The 20,277-nt window shown below is 37.2% G+C and overlaps 3 protein-coding genes across 4 annotated transcripts; 2 read left to right on the top strand and 1 right to left on the bottom strand.

The window, feature by feature from the left end:
* Window positions 1-133: 133 nt before the first annotated feature.
* Window positions 134-13,431, top strand: LOC136250579 (ras-associating and dilute domain-containing protein-like). Of its 2 annotated transcripts, XR_010698582.1 has the most exons (15): window positions 134-387; window positions 2,621-2,819; window positions 5,512-7,283; window positions 7,339-7,382; window positions 7,505-7,623; window positions 7,676-7,767; window positions 8,017-8,415; window positions 10,258-10,402; window positions 10,964-11,110; window positions 11,245-11,263; window positions 11,331-11,979; window positions 12,069-12,140; window positions 12,351-12,430; window positions 13,007-13,080; window positions 13,130-13,195. XR_010698582.1 is itself a non-coding variant. In XM_066042795.1 (14 exons), exons 1-14 carry the CDS (start codon window positions 217-219, stop codon window positions 13,200-13,202), a joined length of 3,975 nt encoding a protein of 1,324 aa, XP_065898867.1. In that variant the 5' UTR covers window positions 135-216; the 3' UTR covers window positions 13,203-13,431. The 2 variants fall into 2 exon arrangements, 1 of the variants encoding a protein (XP_065898867.1); XM_066042795.1 differs by lacking the exon at window positions 12,351-12,430 and having other exon boundaries at window positions 135-387; window positions 13,130-13,431.
* Window positions 13,432-13,515: 84 nt separating this feature from the next.
* Window positions 13,516-17,418, bottom strand: LOC136250585 (transmembrane protein 220-like). Its single transcript, XM_066042806.1, has 7 exons — window positions 16,834-17,418; window positions 16,713-16,785; window positions 15,707-15,736; window positions 15,522-15,582; window positions 14,578-14,701; window positions 14,465-14,527; window positions 13,516-13,862 (listed from the first exon to the last, which is right to left on the bottom strand). Exons 1-7 carry the CDS (start codon window positions 16,860-16,862, stop codon window positions 13,730-13,732), a joined length of 513 nt encoding a protein of 170 aa, XP_065898878.1. The 5' UTR covers window positions 16,863-17,418; the 3' UTR covers window positions 13,516-13,729.
* Window positions 17,003-17,542, top strand: LOC136248448 (transmembrane protein 70, mitochondrial-like). The gene has a single exon (XM_066040229.1). It carries the CDS (start codon window positions 17,003-17,005, stop codon window positions 17,540-17,542), a length of 540 nt encoding a protein of 179 aa, XP_065896301.1.
* The last annotated feature ends 2,735 nt before the right edge of the window (window positions 17,543-20,277 follow it).

The raw sequence follows: 20,277 nt of genomic DNA, 5'->3' as shown, positions 1-20,277 counted from the left end.
TAATTCAGGAAGAGATATGATGTGATGATTGAGCTGTTATTGTGCTTACATGCTACGGAAATATGAATACAGTATGCTCTTGTGGACTATAAGAGTTTGGCTTCCGGTATCGAATAGTATGCGGAGTAGACCGGAAATTGGTTAGGTTTACGGCCTAGACTGGAATTTATGCATGTCGCCCTAAAGTGACCCCATGTGTTAACCAGCGCTGAAGGCATGGAAGCGACTAACACAAAGGTAGAGGATAAACCAGGCCTTGTGGATAGCGAAGAAGATGAAACTGTTGAAGAGGACCACGAACAAGACCCGAAAGTTTTGCTTGGAAGAAAAATATACAATTACAACAAACAAATCGACGCGGAATTGTTTCGCCTACAGCTCAGAGAGGTATAAACATTGCTAAGCACATACACTTACAGTCCTTAAAGCCAGTTTTAAGTGTCCTACATTTGTCGTGTGATTATCAGCACAATTGTACACGTTGGAAAAGTTAATTCACACCAGAAACCTATCATCTATTGTTCAATAGAATTCTTGAGGTTGTAACCAGCGTCTGTCTAAACATAATGAAAGCAAAGGAGTTGCTGTCCCCCCACCTCATTTATGATATTAAATCACTGGGTTATGGTGGAATTTCAATGGTGAAATTGTATTGATGTCTTGCCATGTACCTGCACTTGTAGACAACACAGTAGCATGTACACTCTGGCCTCCTATTCAATGGCATGGACCTCCTGGTTGGCTGCTGCTAGGGTGTATGTTAAGCCTTTGTGTTACATTTCTCTAGTCACTGGTGACTTGTGGAGAATTTTGTGTTCTATGTAATTCTCTGTGTAGTAACGTATTCCTTATGTGTAGAAATAGTGTGCTTTATATTGAGTGTAGTGTGTTCAGTTTGTCTTTAATGTGCACTCTTAATACATTGGAACCCGAGCACCCATTGTTATGGTGGTCAGGTGTGGTCACTTTTACATGGGACCTCAACCAAGTACCTGGATTATGTAGATGTCCTCATTTTGAGTGCCTCCGCATTATAATTATTAGCAGGTTTGACCATAATACACTGTAGAGCAACAAAATAGTCTGTGTACATAGATGTGTAGGTTGTGTGAAAGAGGTAGTAGTGTGTGTAATGTGGCTTTTGTGTTCTCCATTTGGATAGAATGGTATGGAGATCCCTCCATTGTTCTCCCATTGATTCTGTGTTGTCCGAGCATTATAAACATTGTTTTGTAGTGTGTATTCTTTACATGGCTTATTTGGTTCATTTTAACAATTGTATTATACAAATTTTATTGTTTACTACTGACAAATGCAAATACTCATGGCTTCAATGTCATTAAATTGTTGTCATATGATTTTGAGTGGTTAGTATAACAAATGTTAAAGCATTGTTATGTGAAAGTCAAGAACATAAGGTATTGGCAAACTGTAGCAGCATACAAGGGTGTACAGTATATTCATAGCCAAATTTTAATAGTGTCAAAAGTGCAGGGTCTATATTCCCTGGTGACTTCACACATTATGATTTGTTACAAAATGTGACTTTCACAAAATGACATTGAAAACCTACAAAATACAAGCAGGTGTGTATATGCACTCGCTTAATCAAGTACTGTTCCAGTGGGTTGTCAATAATGAATTAGTTTATTTGCAGACATATTCCGACATACTCTTACATAATACAGTGTATGCACAAATGCATACAGTGTACATGCACAAATGCATACAGTGTACATGCACACAAAAAAGTACATAGAGATTCCATATCAGTCCTTCAATAATCTGTAGACATGATTGTGAAGGACTTGACATGATCTGTACTACGGTATGGAGGCATCCCATTGGTTATAATGATCTATAAACATTGTAATTTTAATGTGTTATCAACGATACATCAGTTTAGAATTCTTTACACAAAGCATACCACTGCTCAATTGGAATGATTTGATCTTATAGTATACAACTTGACAACATTTTGTTGTAATTGAATATGTTTGTATGATCCTTCCTGCAGTTAAAATTAGAAACATTCCTTTCCTGCCACCATTAAGTACCCTGCATACAAGCTGTACATTGGCCTAACATTCAAGATTGAGGTTGGCTTATTGTTGAATTATTTCAGAATATCCAGTTGAATAGACTTGTATACAAAATGCTCGTTTAGCTTTTTCTACCATGTATGTGTATTAGAAGATGTTGTTATAATTTTTCATTGGCTATGTGCATATGTATATTGTACTTGTACGCACACCTGTATGTACAGTACATGCAGTAGCTATGTATGTAAAGCTAATTGGTTATCTATTGTTCAGTTACAATTTTTGGACTAAGTCACAATGGTAACCAGTTAAATAAATGCTACGAGTTTATGAGGGTGTGTTATTGAACCATGAGAACTATTCAGAATAGCCAGCAGCTAGAATGGATAATACATGCATGCTCATGACATGCAAAGACTTGATGGCTGTCAAATATACTTACAAATATGTCAATCCATTTCTGAGTTTGTGCAAGCAGAATTGCTAAGCGCCAACAGACAACCTGATCCAATCATACAGCACATATATCTATTACATGTAGTAGTTGACCATACTAACAAAGATGACTGTCTCCACAGGGTTTGAACTATGAGGGAGCCCTGAGAGTACATTATCACAATGGTATAGAGGAGAACATGAGGGCCCTGAGGATTACCAACAACACGACCGTATCAGAATTGATACCAATGTTGATTGACAAATTCAAGCCAGAATCAAGGAGCTCAAAAGATTCACCAGATTACAATAGCCATTACATGGTGATGATATTAGATGGTGGTAAGTGATACCTGTTTTTAAATTTCACCCATATTATGTGCAGTAGGTACAAGTGTAATAATGTATGTTTGCTATTATTTCAATTTTGTGTTTTTGTTGAACTCTGATCAGGTATTAAACATACAGCCATACGTTTAGTTTAGGCGTATTTGTGTCAGCTCTAGAACTGATATTTGAGCTGTGTAACTAAGTTACGTAATGTATTACATTTAAATTAACTAGTAATATAACCTTGTAACTAGGAATAACTGTCCAAATAGTAACTAAGTTACAATAGCAACTAGCTACATAGTAACTATTAGTATATCACAATTCACTCTTCGATTCAAGCTTCAGTTTTAATGCCAATGCTTGAAACTGAGCTGAAATGGCAACAGAATTAGTACAGTTCTCTTCCTAATTAAAGCATATCTGAGTATAATAATCTTGAGAACGTGTTACAAAAGTTAGCGAACAAGTATATGAAAGTAACTAGTAACTTATCCACTAGTTACCTGGTAAATTACATGGGATAAAATAATTGAGTAACTACCCCAACTCTGGGTTTGTTTTAGTAATCTGTGTAGGACAATTTTCGCATTTTTTGTTGTATGAATATCCAATAAGTTATGTGTGTGTGTGTGTACGTTTAGTAGCGGTTATATTCATATGTCTATCAAGTAATAAATGAGAACTGCAAGGAATTTGGTACATCACATAGCAGTGTGTTACGTGATGTGTTATTGTTTTTTTTTTATGTACCGTAGTTACAAAATTTCTACCTATTTGCTATACTAGCATAGCTCACTAAGGTGCTGAGTTAGGTAAATATTTATAGCAACTATCCTGTACACACAGTATGATCACATCACTACATGTGATGTTTGTTAAATTGAATTTGTTTTGTTGGTGTTGGTGTTGGTTGTAAATGTTAACAATGCAATACCAAGAGTTGATAATACTGTGAGTGTGTGTAGTTAGTGTGCATGGGTGCATTTATTTGTTTGTTTATATTAGGAGCTTATAAGCACTAAAGGGTGTCTGTCTATTTGTGTGAAGCTCATGTACATTCGTATGCAAAGAAGATATTAAAAGGTGGAGAGACATTATCATTTATTTCCAAGTCGCATATGTACATACCACAAAATGTATGCAGAGATATGTCAATTGCTTAATTACAGAACCAAGTAAGATTACATGAACCACTGTACTACACACACTATTCCAGTGTATTGTAGTATCAAATGTGTGTTGTGTAGTGGGTGGACACAACGTATTCATGGTATCCACATGTGGCTTCCAAGACTGATATCATATGTTGATTTAATGTAATCCGGGGATCCTTAAAAGTGGCTGACAAGGCCACCCATAGGAGGCTCTTGAAAACAGAGCTCCTGATAATGTTTTTGTTAAAAAACACTGGAGTTTGAGTGTGGATTTTGTCATGACTGACCCTTGCATGTGTCTACATATCTAAACTGTACACATTCCAAAGTGTTGCACTTATTACTAGCTGGCTGGTGATGGTGTTGGTGGTTGGGGGAGGATTGTAGACCTACACAAATACTGGCATCATGTGTAATAATAAAATAACAATATTCATTGTGCTTATTAGTGTGATTACATACTTGGTGCACTGTAGATCAGTTATCTGTGGTCTCTACTATATGGTAAAGTCTGTGTGATAGAATTTGAGGTGTACCGTCCTTACCTCAAGCATCTAAAAATGTATTTTTATAAATGCAGTAGTGTTAAACTGTATCTGAAAATGCAGCAGCTTGTTGTGTGTGAGTGTTGTGCGTGTGTGTACCAATGGGCCAATTCACAGATGTACAGTACATGCATGTATACATACTGTACATGTACATACAGTGAAAGGATGCTACACATAGCACATGCTAAATGACAGCTCTTCTTTGTAGTACAACATTCATACCTTTACTGCTTCTAACACATTTCTCTCTGACTTTGTATGTCCCACTTCATTGCACACCACGTATTACTTGTGATCAAAGGACTTATTAGTGTTCACTACAACATGACGGTGGCACTAGCTAAATGAATATTGGATAACATGACTAGATACAAATCACCATATCACATAAACCATTGGACTATTAACATAGTTGATCATTGAAGCGTCAGTCTCTGTATGTGTGTGCGTATATGTGGTCCCTGGCTATTGAACATGACATATTTGATTATTAAATATTCTACATGTATATGCAGGATGAATTGGCATTTCATAATAGACAGCTTCACTTTCTACACCAATTCAGACCATAAGATGTTTTATGACTGATTATGTTATTGGTTTCATGTGTACACATGCTAGCAATGGATAAGTGTTGCAAATTTATAAACTGTGTCAAATTATTTTGTGTTGTGTGAAATTTTTGCATTCCTTTTATAAAGATATTTGTGCACACACGGTACATACAAGTACATGGTTTGTGACCATTGGGATAAATTATGGAGAAACCACTGTTTAATGGAACGCGACTTGATTGTAATTGTTTATAAACAGTGTGTCAATATTTGGGGAAAGCATATACCTATGCATTATTCTGCCATTGATATAGTGGTAATTTATGTGTATTACTGTAGTGAGTGAGTATGCATGTGTGCGTACGTTCATGCATGTAGTGTGCATGTTGTACATATGTGGACAGTGTGTGAGTTATAGTTGTATTGTATTGTTACTGTTTTGTAGTTGAAAGAGAGTTGGAGCTACATGAGACACCACTTCAGATTGCCCTTGACTCACTCAAGTCACCATTTCCACCACGCTTCACATTCAAGTGCACTGGGTTTAGAACTCCAGCTTCCCCAGTTATACCGAAGCGTATGTCTTACCAACACTACACAGATAGTGGTGACTTTTTAAACAGCTCTTTCAACACCAAGTCCAAATTCAAGGACTACAAGCAGGGTGGTAGCCCAAAACACAGCAGACGTTCCAAGAGCACCAGTGCTGCTACCCCTATACACAGTTACTCACGATCTTTTGATGGCACTGAAAGTCCAGGATTTCATCAGAGATCCCTTAAATTAAAGGATCGTCCAATATCTATAATGAATTCTTTTGTTGGAAACTTGAGCCGCAGTGTCAAGGCTAAAAAGAAACGGCAAAGTCATGGAAACATGGACAGTGAAGAATCTACAGTTTCGTCTGTCAAAGGTTTGTTGTCACCAGTACTAGCTCACAAAGAATTTGTGGAAGCTAAACTACTTCAAGTATATGGAGCATCTTTAGGGAAGGCCTCAATTTACAAGAGTGTCCTAATCTCAGAGTTGTCCACTACAGTAGAGGTAATAAAAGAAGCATTAGAAAGATACGATATTTCTCCCAGCAATGTTGGCGAGTACTGTCTTTGTGATGTGGTAGGGAAGTATGAAGATGTAGCTACTGTGGATGACAACAGGCTTAACACTAGCTTCAATAATTCAGGTTCAATCAATGAAGGAGGCTTCAGTGTTTACCACATGAGAGTTTTGCGTGACAACGAGTGTCCCATAACTGTCGAGCAATACTGGGCACCACCTTCTGGATATGATCGCCGGTTTGAATTACGATTAATCCGAGACATGTACTATACTAGTCCTTCTTGTTCTAGTAAAAGAACTTCAGGCGACAGTGAGAATTATCTCTCTGATGGTTCCAGTGTGGATGATTTAGATGACATGTTGATGCATCGAGGGATGACTACATACCGTAATGGCTCCTACGTAGAGTCAGCAGAAAGCTCTAGGCAAGTATCACAAGCTACACTTGTTTCTAGTCACGGAGATGCAAGGTCATCATACTATTCTGATGTATCATGTCCAAAGGAGATCCCATACTTGATCAACCTAAAGCCTCACTTGAATGGCAGTGGCTTGCTGAACCCTTTTGGCCCAGGAGTGCTTTGTGTAAAATTGACAACAGAAAATGATTCATCCAAACTAGATCTCAACTTCACCAAAGAACTTGATCTCTCCACAACGCATGTTTTCCAGTTGCACTGTCATCGGAATACTGACGGTTCGTATGGTGCCGAATTGTTTGTAGAGAATGGCTCAAATTTGGAGATCACTCTTAATGGATTCCTTGTGTCCCAGTGCAGAGCGTATGAGTTATGTAGCGGTGACATAATTGAAGTGGGAAAACAACAGCATTTGTTCATGTATATCAACCCCACAATGCCAAGTGATTCCTATAGATGGTCGGTGTTCTCGAGCACAGAGCAATCAATCACATCACCTACAAACGGAGTTACCTACAGTGTAGTGCCAGCTGGCCTTTGTATCCCATTTGCCACACATCATCAAGACACTTTGCTCAATAGTGTGATCAGTAAACTTGATGATAGAGACACTGAATGTAAACTGTTGTCTGCATATGTGATTGCATCAGCACTTCATTATGCGACAAAGCATCACAGCAGAGAATTATGTGTGAATGTGATACAGAAGACTGGTGATAAAATTCAACAAGTGATTTGGGTATGTATCTGTATGAGATGATTTGTGACACTTTGTGAATGTTGTGTCTTTGTAGAATACTGCTAAGCACCTCAGTGATTGGGATCCTGATGTAGAAATGTACGTAACACTACTTGTGTAGACTTGTAGTGTGCTGCGCGTGCGCGCGCACACACACACACACACGCACACACACACACAATAACTGCATGCTTACCATACATGTCATATTCACCTTGTAGAATGGAGAAAGCAATACCTGTTATGGATAAAACACTGGCCATGCTACAACCAGTAGTGTACTGGATAGCCAACACTAATGAACTCTACCATCATATTCGCAAGTTATCCATACGGCTTGGTGAGTGTGTGTATTAGATAGTATAAGGTATTAAATGTGTGTTGCTGTGAAGATTTACAAGACCAGAGCATTCAAGATTCTCTGACAGTGCTAAGCAACTCTATTGCTTATGCTTTCCAGCAGAGTTTTTTTCCAGTGGGGAAGGTAAGTGTCTCTCAGTGTACAACCTGTGCCCTTGTATGTATTACACTGTACATCTGTGATTACTGCATATGCGCTTACATAATTATGTATGTAAATCTGTGCATATATGCATACATACTACTCAAGAGTAAACAATAGAGAATTCAATGCTATGCACAATAAATTTGCATGCACACACATTGCACAGTATTCACTGACAGCACACACACACACATACTGTATGGTAGTTACATTATGATTTCCAAATAGATTGTCTACAAGACAATACTGGCAATACTGGATGATGACCTATCCTCCAGTAGTGGTGGTAACAGAGAGTCATGTGGTTGGGTGATGGAAATAGTCATCGACCTCTTACAGTCAATCCTTGACCTACTCAATGACCACTGGGTCAACAACAGCATCATATCACAGTTCTACTCCAATGTCTTCTACTTCATAGACAGCTCATTACTGAGCTCCCTCATGGAGATGATTAAGGATCAGCATTTTGTGGCCAGTCATAGTGGGCCAATTGTGCGGGCACATTTGAACATGCTTGAAGGATGGGCGTGTGGAGTTGGTCTTAAAGAAGAGGTGTTGAAGAACCTTGCCCACCTGTCTGCTGCTGTTGACCTGCTAGCAACTGAAGAAGCTGAACTTGTACAAGTTAGTAATGCATGTATGGTATGTGTAGTGTCTGTTGTGTGTGCGCGTGCGTGCGTGCGCGTGTGTGTGTGTGTGTACGTACGTACGCAAGTTTTGTGTAGCTTTCACACTCCTCTATCATACATTGATGGCTTGTTAACCACAAGGTGTAACCTAATATGTTTTCAAGGTACTATAATATTCTTTGCACACAAGTATGAGGATGTACGTAATTTGTGGTCTATTTGTAATCTTGTTATTGTGAATGATGAGCAACAACATCTTGTACCCACACGTTGTGTGCTGTATTAGAGTACATATCGTTTTGTACTGTTGATGGTTTGGGTTTTAATTAGATCAGTTGTAGCACTCTTTCCTGGTGGGAAAACACTGGTATTGTGCTTGTTTTAAAAGGCTCTATGTACTAGTACTGTAGTATGTTATTTCAGAATTGTATGAATTTATTTTTACTGCACAATGTTGTATACTGTATGCTTTCATATTAATATTATTCATTTGACATGTACAGGGAAACTATAACCACTGTTTATTGCAGATGCATGTGACGTAGCTTAATAATCCTGATTATGTTTTAGTTGTTTTTTTTTGATTCATAAAAAAAAAAAAATTTAATTGCATACATATACATGTTGAATGTTTGCTTCTTAAACTGATGACTGTGCGGCTGCAGCCTTCATCTCTGTTGATACAAATTTGCGTATCCATTGTGTAACGCTGATCAACGTGCATGCTGGTAGTGATGTGTTCTCTATGCAAAATAATAATCATCTTTTCAAATATTTGGCTGAAGGTACTTTTGAACTTTTGTTTCATCTTGTGTATACATGTAGTTGCATCCACTTACCATCGTGTTGTGTACTTCATTGTACACAACACGTTTTATTTTGCTGCTCTTACCAGAAGAGTGATCTTCACACATCAAGTGCTATTTGCTAGTGTAGGAATCTTTCATTGAGCCATGAGCCTAAAGGTTGGACTTGGTAGGCAAACGGTGATGTAGAAACACCACACGTTTTGTTTGCTGACCAAGGCCAACCTGTAGCCTCACAGCCCGACCCTCCTCTCTACAATAAAATAACTGCATTTATTTTCCTGCCACTTATCTAATTTATCACTTACTTTTCAGTGAGCTGCTTTTATATGCCCTAGAGAGTTTCTGAGAATTACTATTTCACAGAAACACCACTGTTTTCATTGGTATTAGTTTCTTAGTATTTGCCATTTCAACATTAATACACAACCCCAATTCCTCCTACCACCTGTGCAAATGCACAGCAATGTGACTGCATGCTATTTATACTGTGATCAAATGGCTCCACACTTCTAACCACTATTAACTAATATGGACTTTTCTGGGCATTCCAGGAAACCTTTATTCCAGGAAAAGCTAAAAAAAATAATTCCCTTACATTATATTACCATCAGGTGGAGTACCTTATGTCATATAATTGTTCTAGAATAATTGAAAACCTCACAACTGGTTGTTGATGTGTATTGTGGCTTTCAATGTTAGCTTTTGCTTTCTAACCACACCTGATTGTTGTGGATGTGGGTGTGTCTTTATTTTACATACAAGAGTATATATGCAAATATACAGAGGAACTCTTATCTGATTTGAGGAATACAATGTACATACATAAAGGGATCATGGACAAATCTCTTGATTATCAAGGTGTTCACATTTCAGGGTGTCCTTTTTCCAAGGGATGTATATGTATATGCAATGCATTTGTTTATGTGTATGTGTATGTACATGTACAGGTGTATGCATGTACATGTACAGCTGTAGCTGTCATGTTTAACAGAATATTGAAGTGTATATTACACTGTACTACACTACAGATGGATTGGTGTTCACTAAGAGAAGTGTTCCCGATGCTCAATTCAGCACAACTACACTACCTACTGGAGCACTACAAGTTATCAGTATCACGTCCTGACCACTGGACGCCATCAGATGGTGATGAAGAAGAGGCCTACAACCTCGGTATTTCTGACTGTGTTGTGTACAGTGGAGTATCTTACTGTGGATACCAGTATTATCCATAACACACCCTATAATTTACAAATCAAGTTTTGCATCGTTTAGAATGTGGTATTGATACAATAAAACTGTGTGCAAATGAAACTGTCAACAATTTTTGTGTTATATAATGTTGAAAGTGCTATCACAATGGTGTGATAATAAGTAGAAATGATATAGTATTAGCTCAAACTTTCAATTAATAAACCTGAAAAAATGCAGGTGTGCACTGTGTGTCCCTTATCCTTAATACCCTGCCCTCATAGTTTGTACACATACAGTGTATCTGTTTAAAGTTTTTGAGGTAAATTCATGTGTTTTGTAAAGCATGTCAGTTAACTTTTTGTGGTAAATGTGATAGTTGACAAGTCAAGCTTTCTTCCATATCAATCCATTTCCTTCTACAATGTAGCTCTTGGTATATGCCTTGGTTTCAATTAATCCATATACATGCTGTGTATGTATGTGCAGTAGATGTGTTAGTTGTTGGTGTTTGTGTTAATGACCTTTGTTCTGTTTCAAAAGACTTGTTGTCGGAGAACTTCCAGGACCACCCATCATTTGCTATACCCAGTAGGAACCTCTACCTCAACCTGACCGGGGACCCACCAGAGTCAGACAGCTACTACTCATTTATCTCATACATGAAGACACTTCTGCTATCGTATGATGGTGAGTCTAACAGTGAAGTGTTTTCTGTTACTGTACATAACCACAGTGTGCTGTGAGTGTATGTGTGTGTGGTGTAGTGTCTTATTAACAACTGTGTATAGTTCTTGAAGTTAACTGCTTTTCTCTTTTTACAGCCGAAGAAAACACTATGAGGTAAGTATGTTGAGTACAGTATATTTTGTGTAACCTTTGGAATAAAATTGCTGTTTCTTTTTTGTAGCCAAATTGATGGAGCCCTGGATCAGTCGTCTTCTAACAATGCAGACTTTTCCACACCGATTCACCCCAGACATAGGCTACTGCGACGCAACAGTGAGACAGAGTCTACCGGCCGAGTACCTTCCAAGGAAGATGTCCTATCTTCTTCAATGAATGCAGACCTACAACCTAACCTTCAAGCAATGTCCACTGGTAGCCATACAGAGTCTCATGAAGACATGCTACAAGATTCTAACCTTGCTGGATCGGACGAGGAACTTAGTTCTATTACCAAAGACAGTCATACTGATGGTTCAGATTTGACCAAGCACACCAACCATGTTTCTAATCCAGAGAAGCAAACAACTGGTAAAAGAAAGAACAGCACTAGCCATCTAATTGGGAGCAGGAGCTATGTAGACTCACCAGTACATTTTGTCAACTGTGCTACTCCTGATTATTCCGTACAAGTTGTAGACGTTGGGAAGAAGAATCATTTAGCAGTAGAAACTGGACTGGATAATAGTTATGATGAACCAACTAGTAGTCGCATGTCTCAGGATTCCACCAGCAGCATCAAATCATTTCATGCCTCTAGGGACCCCAGGTCCCATAACGTATTGATTCCTCGAGGCCACAAAGGCTTTGGAATATTCCTAGTGGAAGGACAAGTGAGTTATGTAGTAAATTACATGTATAGTGAATTGTTGTAGCTTATGTGTGTATAGTGTACATGTATACTATGTATTACTGTGTGTAGCATGGAGAAGATGGGAATCCCAGACCTGGTATCTTTGTGCAGTCACTAGTGTCAGGCAGTACAGCAGCTGAGGTGAGGGTAGTGGTATTGTGTGATAGAACATGTTTGGACATGCCACATGTGAATACTTGAACCCGAAATGATGCTATATCCATATTCCATTAATAGAACTAACACACACACACACACACTCTGTATGAATTTTATAATAATTATGTGACCTGCTGAGCAAAAACTACACATTCCTTGAATTTCATTTTATTGTTTCTCTGTTATCTATAGTAACATAGGAGTGCTCAGCCGAAGTTTCAGCCTTTTATGATGAATGCCACACTACATAGACAGTTGGAACAACAATAAATGTGATTTGCACAGTAAAATATAGTAAATAATAAATAGGCACTTAAATAATCGATTATAACTGATGACTGAAACAAACTACGAATATGAGACTTGGCTCAAACTATTCACCGTGAACTGACAAATCCATCAAGGTGTAGTGCTCTTCCTGTACTCCTCTGTGTAGACGAAGAAGGCAATTCCAACAAAGAAATTACGACAGTAAACTTTATTCAACTGCATTGTAAACGAACACCACATGCCTTTTACTGTACAAACTCTAAACAGAGTTTCTTAGGTGAATCCGTTAATGTATATATCGGTTTTATTGCTTGAGCTGTTTCAGTGTGTACTGAAGCGATTAAAATGTGCATAATTTTTTTTATGTGGCACACATATTTTTACCCACTTGATGCAATACTATTTATAGCAAAGTAGAAATTTTGTGGGGGAAAAAAAAAAGCCAAATTTTGTGAAAACGGCTGGCTTTCACTCAGCTAGTCACATATTCATAAACACAGTTGCCAGTAGTTAGTGTATAATGTTCCAAACAAACTGACCTCATTAACTATAAAAAAACATTCACTTTCACAATTTAGTGCAAAAAGATTTCAGTTGGTGATCAAATCCTAGCAATAGATGGACAGAATTTAGATGGAGCCGATTACAAAATGTGAGTGCACAACAATCATACACTATTGTACATGATTGTCTCATTCCAGAGCATTTGGATACCTAAAAAATGCTGAGGATGAAGTAATGTTGACTGTTCTACCCAAAGACAGACTTCTCTAGATTGTTATTTCAGATTTGTAGTTATTTCTGTTTGTATTCAAAAATTCGACGACAACCATACAACAGTACATACCCTCACGTTTTTTTTTGTAGCTTACATATAGTATTATGGTTTTTTTCATGGAAAGAGTAAACATATTTGAGACATTATTTAATAATATAGTTACAACATTCATATATTGTACAATGATTGATGTATTGATAATGTGTCATCAACACTATTGTGGTATATGTTTAAATTTGTAAATTAATATCTGATGCTGGTTGGAAAACTAAGGGAATTACCCAGCAACAATCAATGTTTCAGTGACTGTTACACTATAGAATTAATTTAAACAAGTACGTTACTGGAAATCCAGTCTTACAACATGTTGGAACATTAGCATTACAATTCAACATTTACACAAAATTAGACAACAAATAATAGCCTATCTAGACTTGGGTGAAGTCTGCAGCTGCTGGAATCATGTATGTATGTGTGATATTTTCATCCCTCATTACTAAACATGTCTACATCTCAGGTCACATCAGATGACATGTGGTGAACACTTCTCATCCTCACTCACAACATACACATAGTACACAATACCAACACCAACTATTGATAAGATGATTGTTAACAAGAACATGCGGAGGGTACTCCATCTTGAACTCAAAAACCTGAGGATAAAAAAAAGTAATATGCCTTGTACATAACCTGTGATTATACAGAAAATATTTAATATGACATTAAACGGATAACCTCTATTATGTATGCTACCACAGCAACCTGTAAGATCTAGAATACCCAAGCCATTGTAACCCCACCTCCTCCCTTGTAAAATTACTGAAAAGAATAGAAATATTTGTTATTTAATATTTGCTAATCAGACAATTACACATTTAATCTTAAAAGGCTTCTAAAAACTGAAAGCTGTCATTTTAAAACTAATCCATCATCTTTTAAAGACAAACATGCATGTAATAAATTGTAGTAGCAATCAAAAATGATTTTGTCCTTTTTGAGCACCTAGTTATACTGAAAATTCTTAAAGAATAATTTGTTTGTTAATTTGAAGAATATTCAGATTCTTAAAATTTGATATTCGTTTCACCCCTAGTGAAAAACACATGTAGTAGCTACACATTTGAGGACTTACGATGATCCACCAAGTTCATGTGGATTTAATACACATGTACACATCAATCTGACTGGATGGATCCAGAAATCATAATTGATACAGATTATGTGCAAGTACGTACATATCTTAGCTAAACCATACCATGGGCTATGCAGTAGTAGTATAAACAGCCAGATGTTGAGTATAACTAGACCAGCCAGTTCACTAGTATGATACACATGATCAACACAGAATCATGATATAGTATAGCTTACCGTCCAGCCTCATTGTGTAATCCACTGGTAACATCACTAACTCCACCAGACCACATTGTGTATACGAACAGTAGTAAGGTACTGAACATGTCTAATATAATGACTAACATCCATGTGAGGCTCTCTATGGGAATGATAGTAACAGTGTGTACAACATTCAAAACTATTCATGTACCATGTACAACAAATTTCAAAGTGATGTCTTCTAAATATACAGTAGATACAATGCTATGTACAAATAATTTTGTCCAAGCCAAAAACACTGGCAATATACATGCAATAGTACAATTGCATTGTACGTTATAGTTAAAGCACAACCATGTGTGTGTGTGTGTATAGATACAGCACAAGGAGACTGGCTAATTGTAGACAAAGCTGAGTGCTGTGTTAGTCTCAACACACTCCTTGAGTGCTGTATTTTTCATACACAAGCATAGGTAGTGTTTATATATACAGTACTTCCTGGGTTGTCCTACTTGGAGCATTTATCTCAAGTACCTAAACTGCTTCAATTTTTTACAATCAGACTATCAGTAAGTATTTGTAGAACAAACCAGTAGTTTGGTTTTAGCAATTTACAATGTCACGCATGTGATTAATCGTGCTGTCCAAGTAGAGTTATTTTGTATAACTACGTTTCTCATGATCACCTCTCAATGGCTGTCCATGATCGCCTCTCAATGGCTGTTCATGCTATGGTGTAGGTAATACTTCTTATGAGCTGCAGATATCATAATGTTACTAGTTACTACAGTAATATGTAACTGTAATGCATTACCTTTGCTGGTACGTAGTAATGACTTTTTAAAAGTAACGACCCCAACACTGATAATTATGTACTGATAGTTCAAACACTCAAGACTATTATTGGTTATATTGTAAACGACCACCTTCATACACATACACAAACAATACACCTGTACTAATATACTACAATAACTCACCAGTGACAGTAGGAGCTATCAGTGCCAAACTAGTTAAGACACAAGGAACACCATAGATCGGCTATGTGACAACAATCACTACATAATTCAATTTCACACATACATATACTGTACTGTACATACTATAGACGAGTAATCTGTACTGCAAGACACAGAAACTACTACACATACAACACTAGACTAACCATCCATAGTTCAGGATCTGGATCATTGAACTACAAACAACAAGAAGATGAGGAGAAACATGTGTAAGTGTGTGCATGTCCAGTACAAGTATGCACATGGTGATGAATACTTTTAAACATTAATAATGATCAATATAATTGTCATTTTGTAAGGCATGGATAGTATAGACGGATTGCCTTTTGAAGGCGTGGTCATTTTACCGTAAATTTTCCAAACATACTTTTCGAGTTCGCTAAGTCAAAAATGTATTACGGCTAATGGAGAAAATGAACGTTTCGGTTAACTTTAGCAAGCAGGAGTTAGCCAGCCTTCAGAACAGAAAGTATGTTATAGAGAAAGGTTCGAGCTATAACATATCTAGCGTGTAAGGTGAAGGCTGAACGAGAAGATGCTTTTCTCTCAATTTCGGGTTTTTAGAAAGCGATAAAACTCGCTGAAAACATTCTTTGTAAGACTTTGCTACTACTTAGAATGATAGGCTGGATGATTTTAACTCACCTTGTACCTTTGAAGAATCAAAAACGTTTGTCAAACTATTTTTAAAAAATGGTTTTTTTTGTTGACTTCTTGACCAACATTGTAATCATGCGTAAAACGGAAAGTCGCGTTTGCTTGCGTTACACAAGGGACACGCCCTAAATAGGCAACCCGTCTATATTCTCCATACCAGGGACTATATGTCATGCTATGTACATTCATCAGAGGATCACAGTAATTGTAAATTATCAACATTTTACAGTGACCAGCACTGAGGGTCTGACAGCAACATGTGCTGCAGCCTTAGGATTACCTAACCTAATTTCAAGGACTTAGACTTAATGACTTGACTTAGTGACTGATAAGGTGTAACAGAAAAGGGGCCAAAGTAAGGAAAAAAAATCCCTCCAACCCCAGGATTCAAACTGCAGGTCACCCAATGTCTAGTCGGGGCCACACTCAGTCTTCCTCCAGGAGGTAAAGTAGCTACACATACAATTATGCATGGTACACATATTAATAACTCACCTGAGCTGCAGTTGCTAAACCAAAGAACACTCCACCTGCTGCTAGAAGGGGCCAGCTCATCTGCCTGGTTTCTCTACAAACAAACATTTAACAAAAACAAGGCTTTGTTTGCAATCCTCACGTCACTTTAACAGTGTCTTTTGGCTTCATCTTGGGCTTCACCTTCACCTCCCAGCTTAGCTGCTAGACGTATTAGTATTCTAACTTTTTAGAGCAAATGCTGCGTTATTTACTCTATTTAGCGCTCCCCCACTATCTGCAGTTTATAAATCGAACTAGAGATATTATCAATGATCTTGATCAGTAGATGGATAAGATGTGTATATCTAAGGTGCCCAATAACATTACAGCGAGGATATGCTGCTGCTGCTAGCAAGAAGAATCCTGCAGGAAGACTTGTGTACGAGGCTCCATACGCTAAGGCGATCCTACCACTGAAGGTGGTATCAATAGCTACAAGTGTAGGAGTGATAGTGGGTACCCCAGTACTAGTGGCGTATGGTAATACTGACGTGCCTATTGCTGCCAGGATAGCTCTGAGTGGTTTATTGATGACATTTGGACTGGGTACAACTGCTATGTGTCACTGGTGCCTGAAGTCTTATGTTACTAGAATGTTTTATGATGCAACACGTGAGATGGTTACTGTAGAAACACTGTCATTATTCTCAAGAAGAAAAACACATGTATTTCATGTAAGAGATGCTCGTGTTTATGAAGGGTCGATTGGGTTTGCTAACTTTCAAGTGAACAATAAACCATTCTTTGTACATACTGAGGTGTTCAAACATAAAGTGTTACTAGCTAAGTTATTAGGAACTTATGTTTAATGTTTTGTAGTTTTACGATACATGACTTAGATCAGCAACCACATGGATAAATAGTAGGATATCCTCATTCTGATTTTTGGGAGGAACTTTTAGTCTCATTTCAAAGTCCCTGATATTATCTAGAGTAATCTTTTTCACTTGACTCTAAATTTTTATCTGTATACTCTTGTAGCCAGCATTTCTAGTTCATCCACATTAGCTTTTCTATATTTTTCTAGGAGATCTTGGATAAGTGTTTTACATATAACAACTCCATTTTCACTGTAGAATTACTCAACACTACTACGGAACATAACAGGTGCAACATCGCTGTTTGTGATATATTTTGTGAACTCATCAAAATCCATTTCATTAATCTGACTTGGAAGTGATTTCACTTTTTCTCTAAGGCCACATAAACTTAATTATTAGTTTCTCATCCCCACCTGCATGGCTGTTTTTCTTACCTCATCAAGGATTTTTTGCCACTGATGGCTGAGTGCAGCTATCCAGCAGCACCTTCTAAAGTTGATACCTTGTTAGAGTAGTCTTAATACAACTGCATTCTGAGTCATTTTAGCTAGCTAATTCAGCCATCTAGTCAGTAAAAAATAAAATAAAAATCTGTCCTCTTGCAACACTTTTTTTTGAGTACAGGAGGATGAGAAACTAATGTTATTACCCTATATCCTCAATTGAGAAATAGCACAGCAAAAATGAGGTTTCAACTACAGAAATTTTTATTCCATCAATTGTTAGCGGTGCATCTTTTTCATTCCAGAAGTGATCAGAAAAAAATTTGTTATCTTTGGAGAGTGTTCTATTATGCGATGAAGTTGTGGGAGACTCTGAATAGTGTGGTCTTCAAATGATGCTACCTGACACTCTGCATCAACAACTCCACAAGAAGCCATCTAGCTTGCCGTCACCCTAGATATAGAACGATGCATCATAGCTGTATCAAGATATGTCAAACTGGTGTTGCTGCACAACAGACAACTATATTTACACAGGGGTTGTGGAGCTCAACAAGCTATCTGTTATATCAATCAGCAAACCTAAGTTGGAAATAAAAACCAAACATGTGTTAGCATGAATAGAACATGTGGATTCAAACCTGTGATTTCTGTGCCTACATGTATAGTTACAACCACTGCTGACAGCTATTCTTCTGGTCTCTTTCTTTCCTTAGTTTCTGCCTTGTAAGCAAAGGTTCTAGTTTAATGGTATTAGAAATCATCAGAGTGACTAAATTGTATTAAATGAATCCTATAGCTCCAAAGTGTATACAAGCCAGCTTTAGGCTTGATGCAAAATCTAAACCTGAACAATGGATATAAGGATGCAGCCTACAAACAGTTGTTGGTATGAAATCAAAGATGGTGACATAAAGAAGAGGCTGTGTACAATAAAGCTAACTGTTTCAAATATACATCACTGCAGCCATTTTCACATTTGATATCACGTACAACTCTGTGGAGGCTGCAATGGTGCAACCTTCAGTTCAGAAATTTTATACTGTCACAACACTCATGCTTATTACCTAATCATAAAAGAATGTTAGTTTTATTTTGAGGAAGTAAAAAATAATATAACTTCACAGAAATACTGTTTTTTTATTTAAATTTTTATTATCTCTTATTGTGCACAAATGATTTTTTAGATTACCACATCCTAGATTGCAACACGTCATATGTACAAACTCAAAATTGAGTATAATTGTACAAAAAGAAAAAGGGGAAGTAGTTAAGTAATTAAGGTAGTTACATGTTCAATTTACTTTTAAAAGTTTAGGCACTATAATATACAACACACAAATTTTAGTAGAGCATGCAGGCTACTTATACTGTGATCAAATGGCTCCACTTTTCTAACCACTGTCTTTTGTGTACATTCATGGAAACCTTTTATTCCAGGAAAGACTAATAATTCTCTTACCATGAGGTGAAGTACCTTATGTCATCATTGTTCTAGCATACCTCACAGCTTAATGTTGTATAATACTCAAATGGGAGGAACCATACTTCTGATCATAGATATTACCACTTGATTATCTATGTTCTGATTAAAATACTAAACATTATGTCAGGCCAATATCATTTTATAACTCATGAAAATATGCCACATTTTAGTAGCATTACAAATCCAACTGAAACTAACTGAGAAATTGTCCCCCAGCACCTTCATGCGTACTAAGCACCTCTAAAATATTTATCGTGCTGCCGTTGTTTAAGACATTCATAGCCTTTTAAGACTTCACAACCATCTGCAAAGGCCAAAATGGTAAAAATCAACAGTGAGACACTACTAAGAAGTGATTATTTGCTGCTTACAAATGCAGTACCTAACAAGAGAACTGATCTGGCTCTCCCCAACCACTATAAGGGGAGACAGGATAAGTTGTACTTAGTCTGTTTGTGCCCCTCCCCTTTCCAGCTCCTGGTCTATAATAATTAATATATTATTATGTACCATGGCCTGGTGGATTAGTATATGTATTGCAGTATGATAATACTGTGGATCCCCATACAACTAATTAAATGCATAATGGTACTCCCCTTCCCTTCATGGTAAAAGCTTTTTGGGTGTGTATCTATATTGTAGAGCATTAAATCTAATAAAACCCTTACAAGAACACACCAAGATTGAATTATATTATTGCTTTTTACAGCTTGTCTGATAGGCTAGAGGCTAAACAATCCATTTTCTATAACAACAAACTCACAAGTGGCTTGTACAGAGGCTTCAGCATTTCT

The sequence above is a fragment of the Dysidea avara genome, chromosome 3 (genome assembly GCF_963678975.1).
Source record: "Dysidea avara chromosome 3, odDysAvar1.4, whole genome shotgun sequence".
NCBI classification, from domain to species: domain Eukaryota; kingdom Metazoa; phylum Porifera; class Demospongiae; order Dictyoceratida; family Dysideidae; genus Dysidea; species Dysidea avara.
Note: the sequence above shows the minus strand (reverse complement) of the source record. Positions and strands in the feature narration are given on the sequence as shown.

Excerpts from the sequence above, each read along its gene's own strand:
- LOC136250585 (XM_066042806.1), bottom strand. The coding sequence starts at position 16,862 with ATGAAGCCAAAAGACACTGTTAAAGTGAC. Across the intron at positions 16,786-16,833 it reads AAAGACACTGTTAAAGTGAC|AGAAACCAGGCAGATGAGCT; the intron begins GTGAGGATTGCA and ends GTTTGTTTGTAG. Across the intron at positions 15,583-15,706 it reads CAGATCCTGAACTATGGATG|CCGATCTATGGTGTTCCTTG; the intron begins GTTAGTCTAGTG and ends GTTGTCACATAG.
- LOC136250579 (XM_066042795.1), top strand. The coding sequence starts at position 217 with ATGGAAGCGACTAACACAAAGGTAGAGGATAAACCAGGCCTTGTGGAT. Across the intron at positions 7,383-7,504 it reads TGGGATCCTGATGTAGAAAT|AATGGAGAAAGCAATACCTG; the intron begins GTACGTAACACT and ends TTCACCTTGTAG. Across the intron at positions 11,980-12,068 it reads TATTCCTAGTGGAAGGACAA|CATGGAGAAGATGGGAATCC; the intron begins GTGAGTTATGTA and ends TACTGTGTGTAG.
- LOC136248448 (XM_066040229.1), top strand. The coding sequence starts at position 17,003 with ATGATCTTGATCAGTAGATGGATAAGATGTGTATATCTAAGGTGCCCA.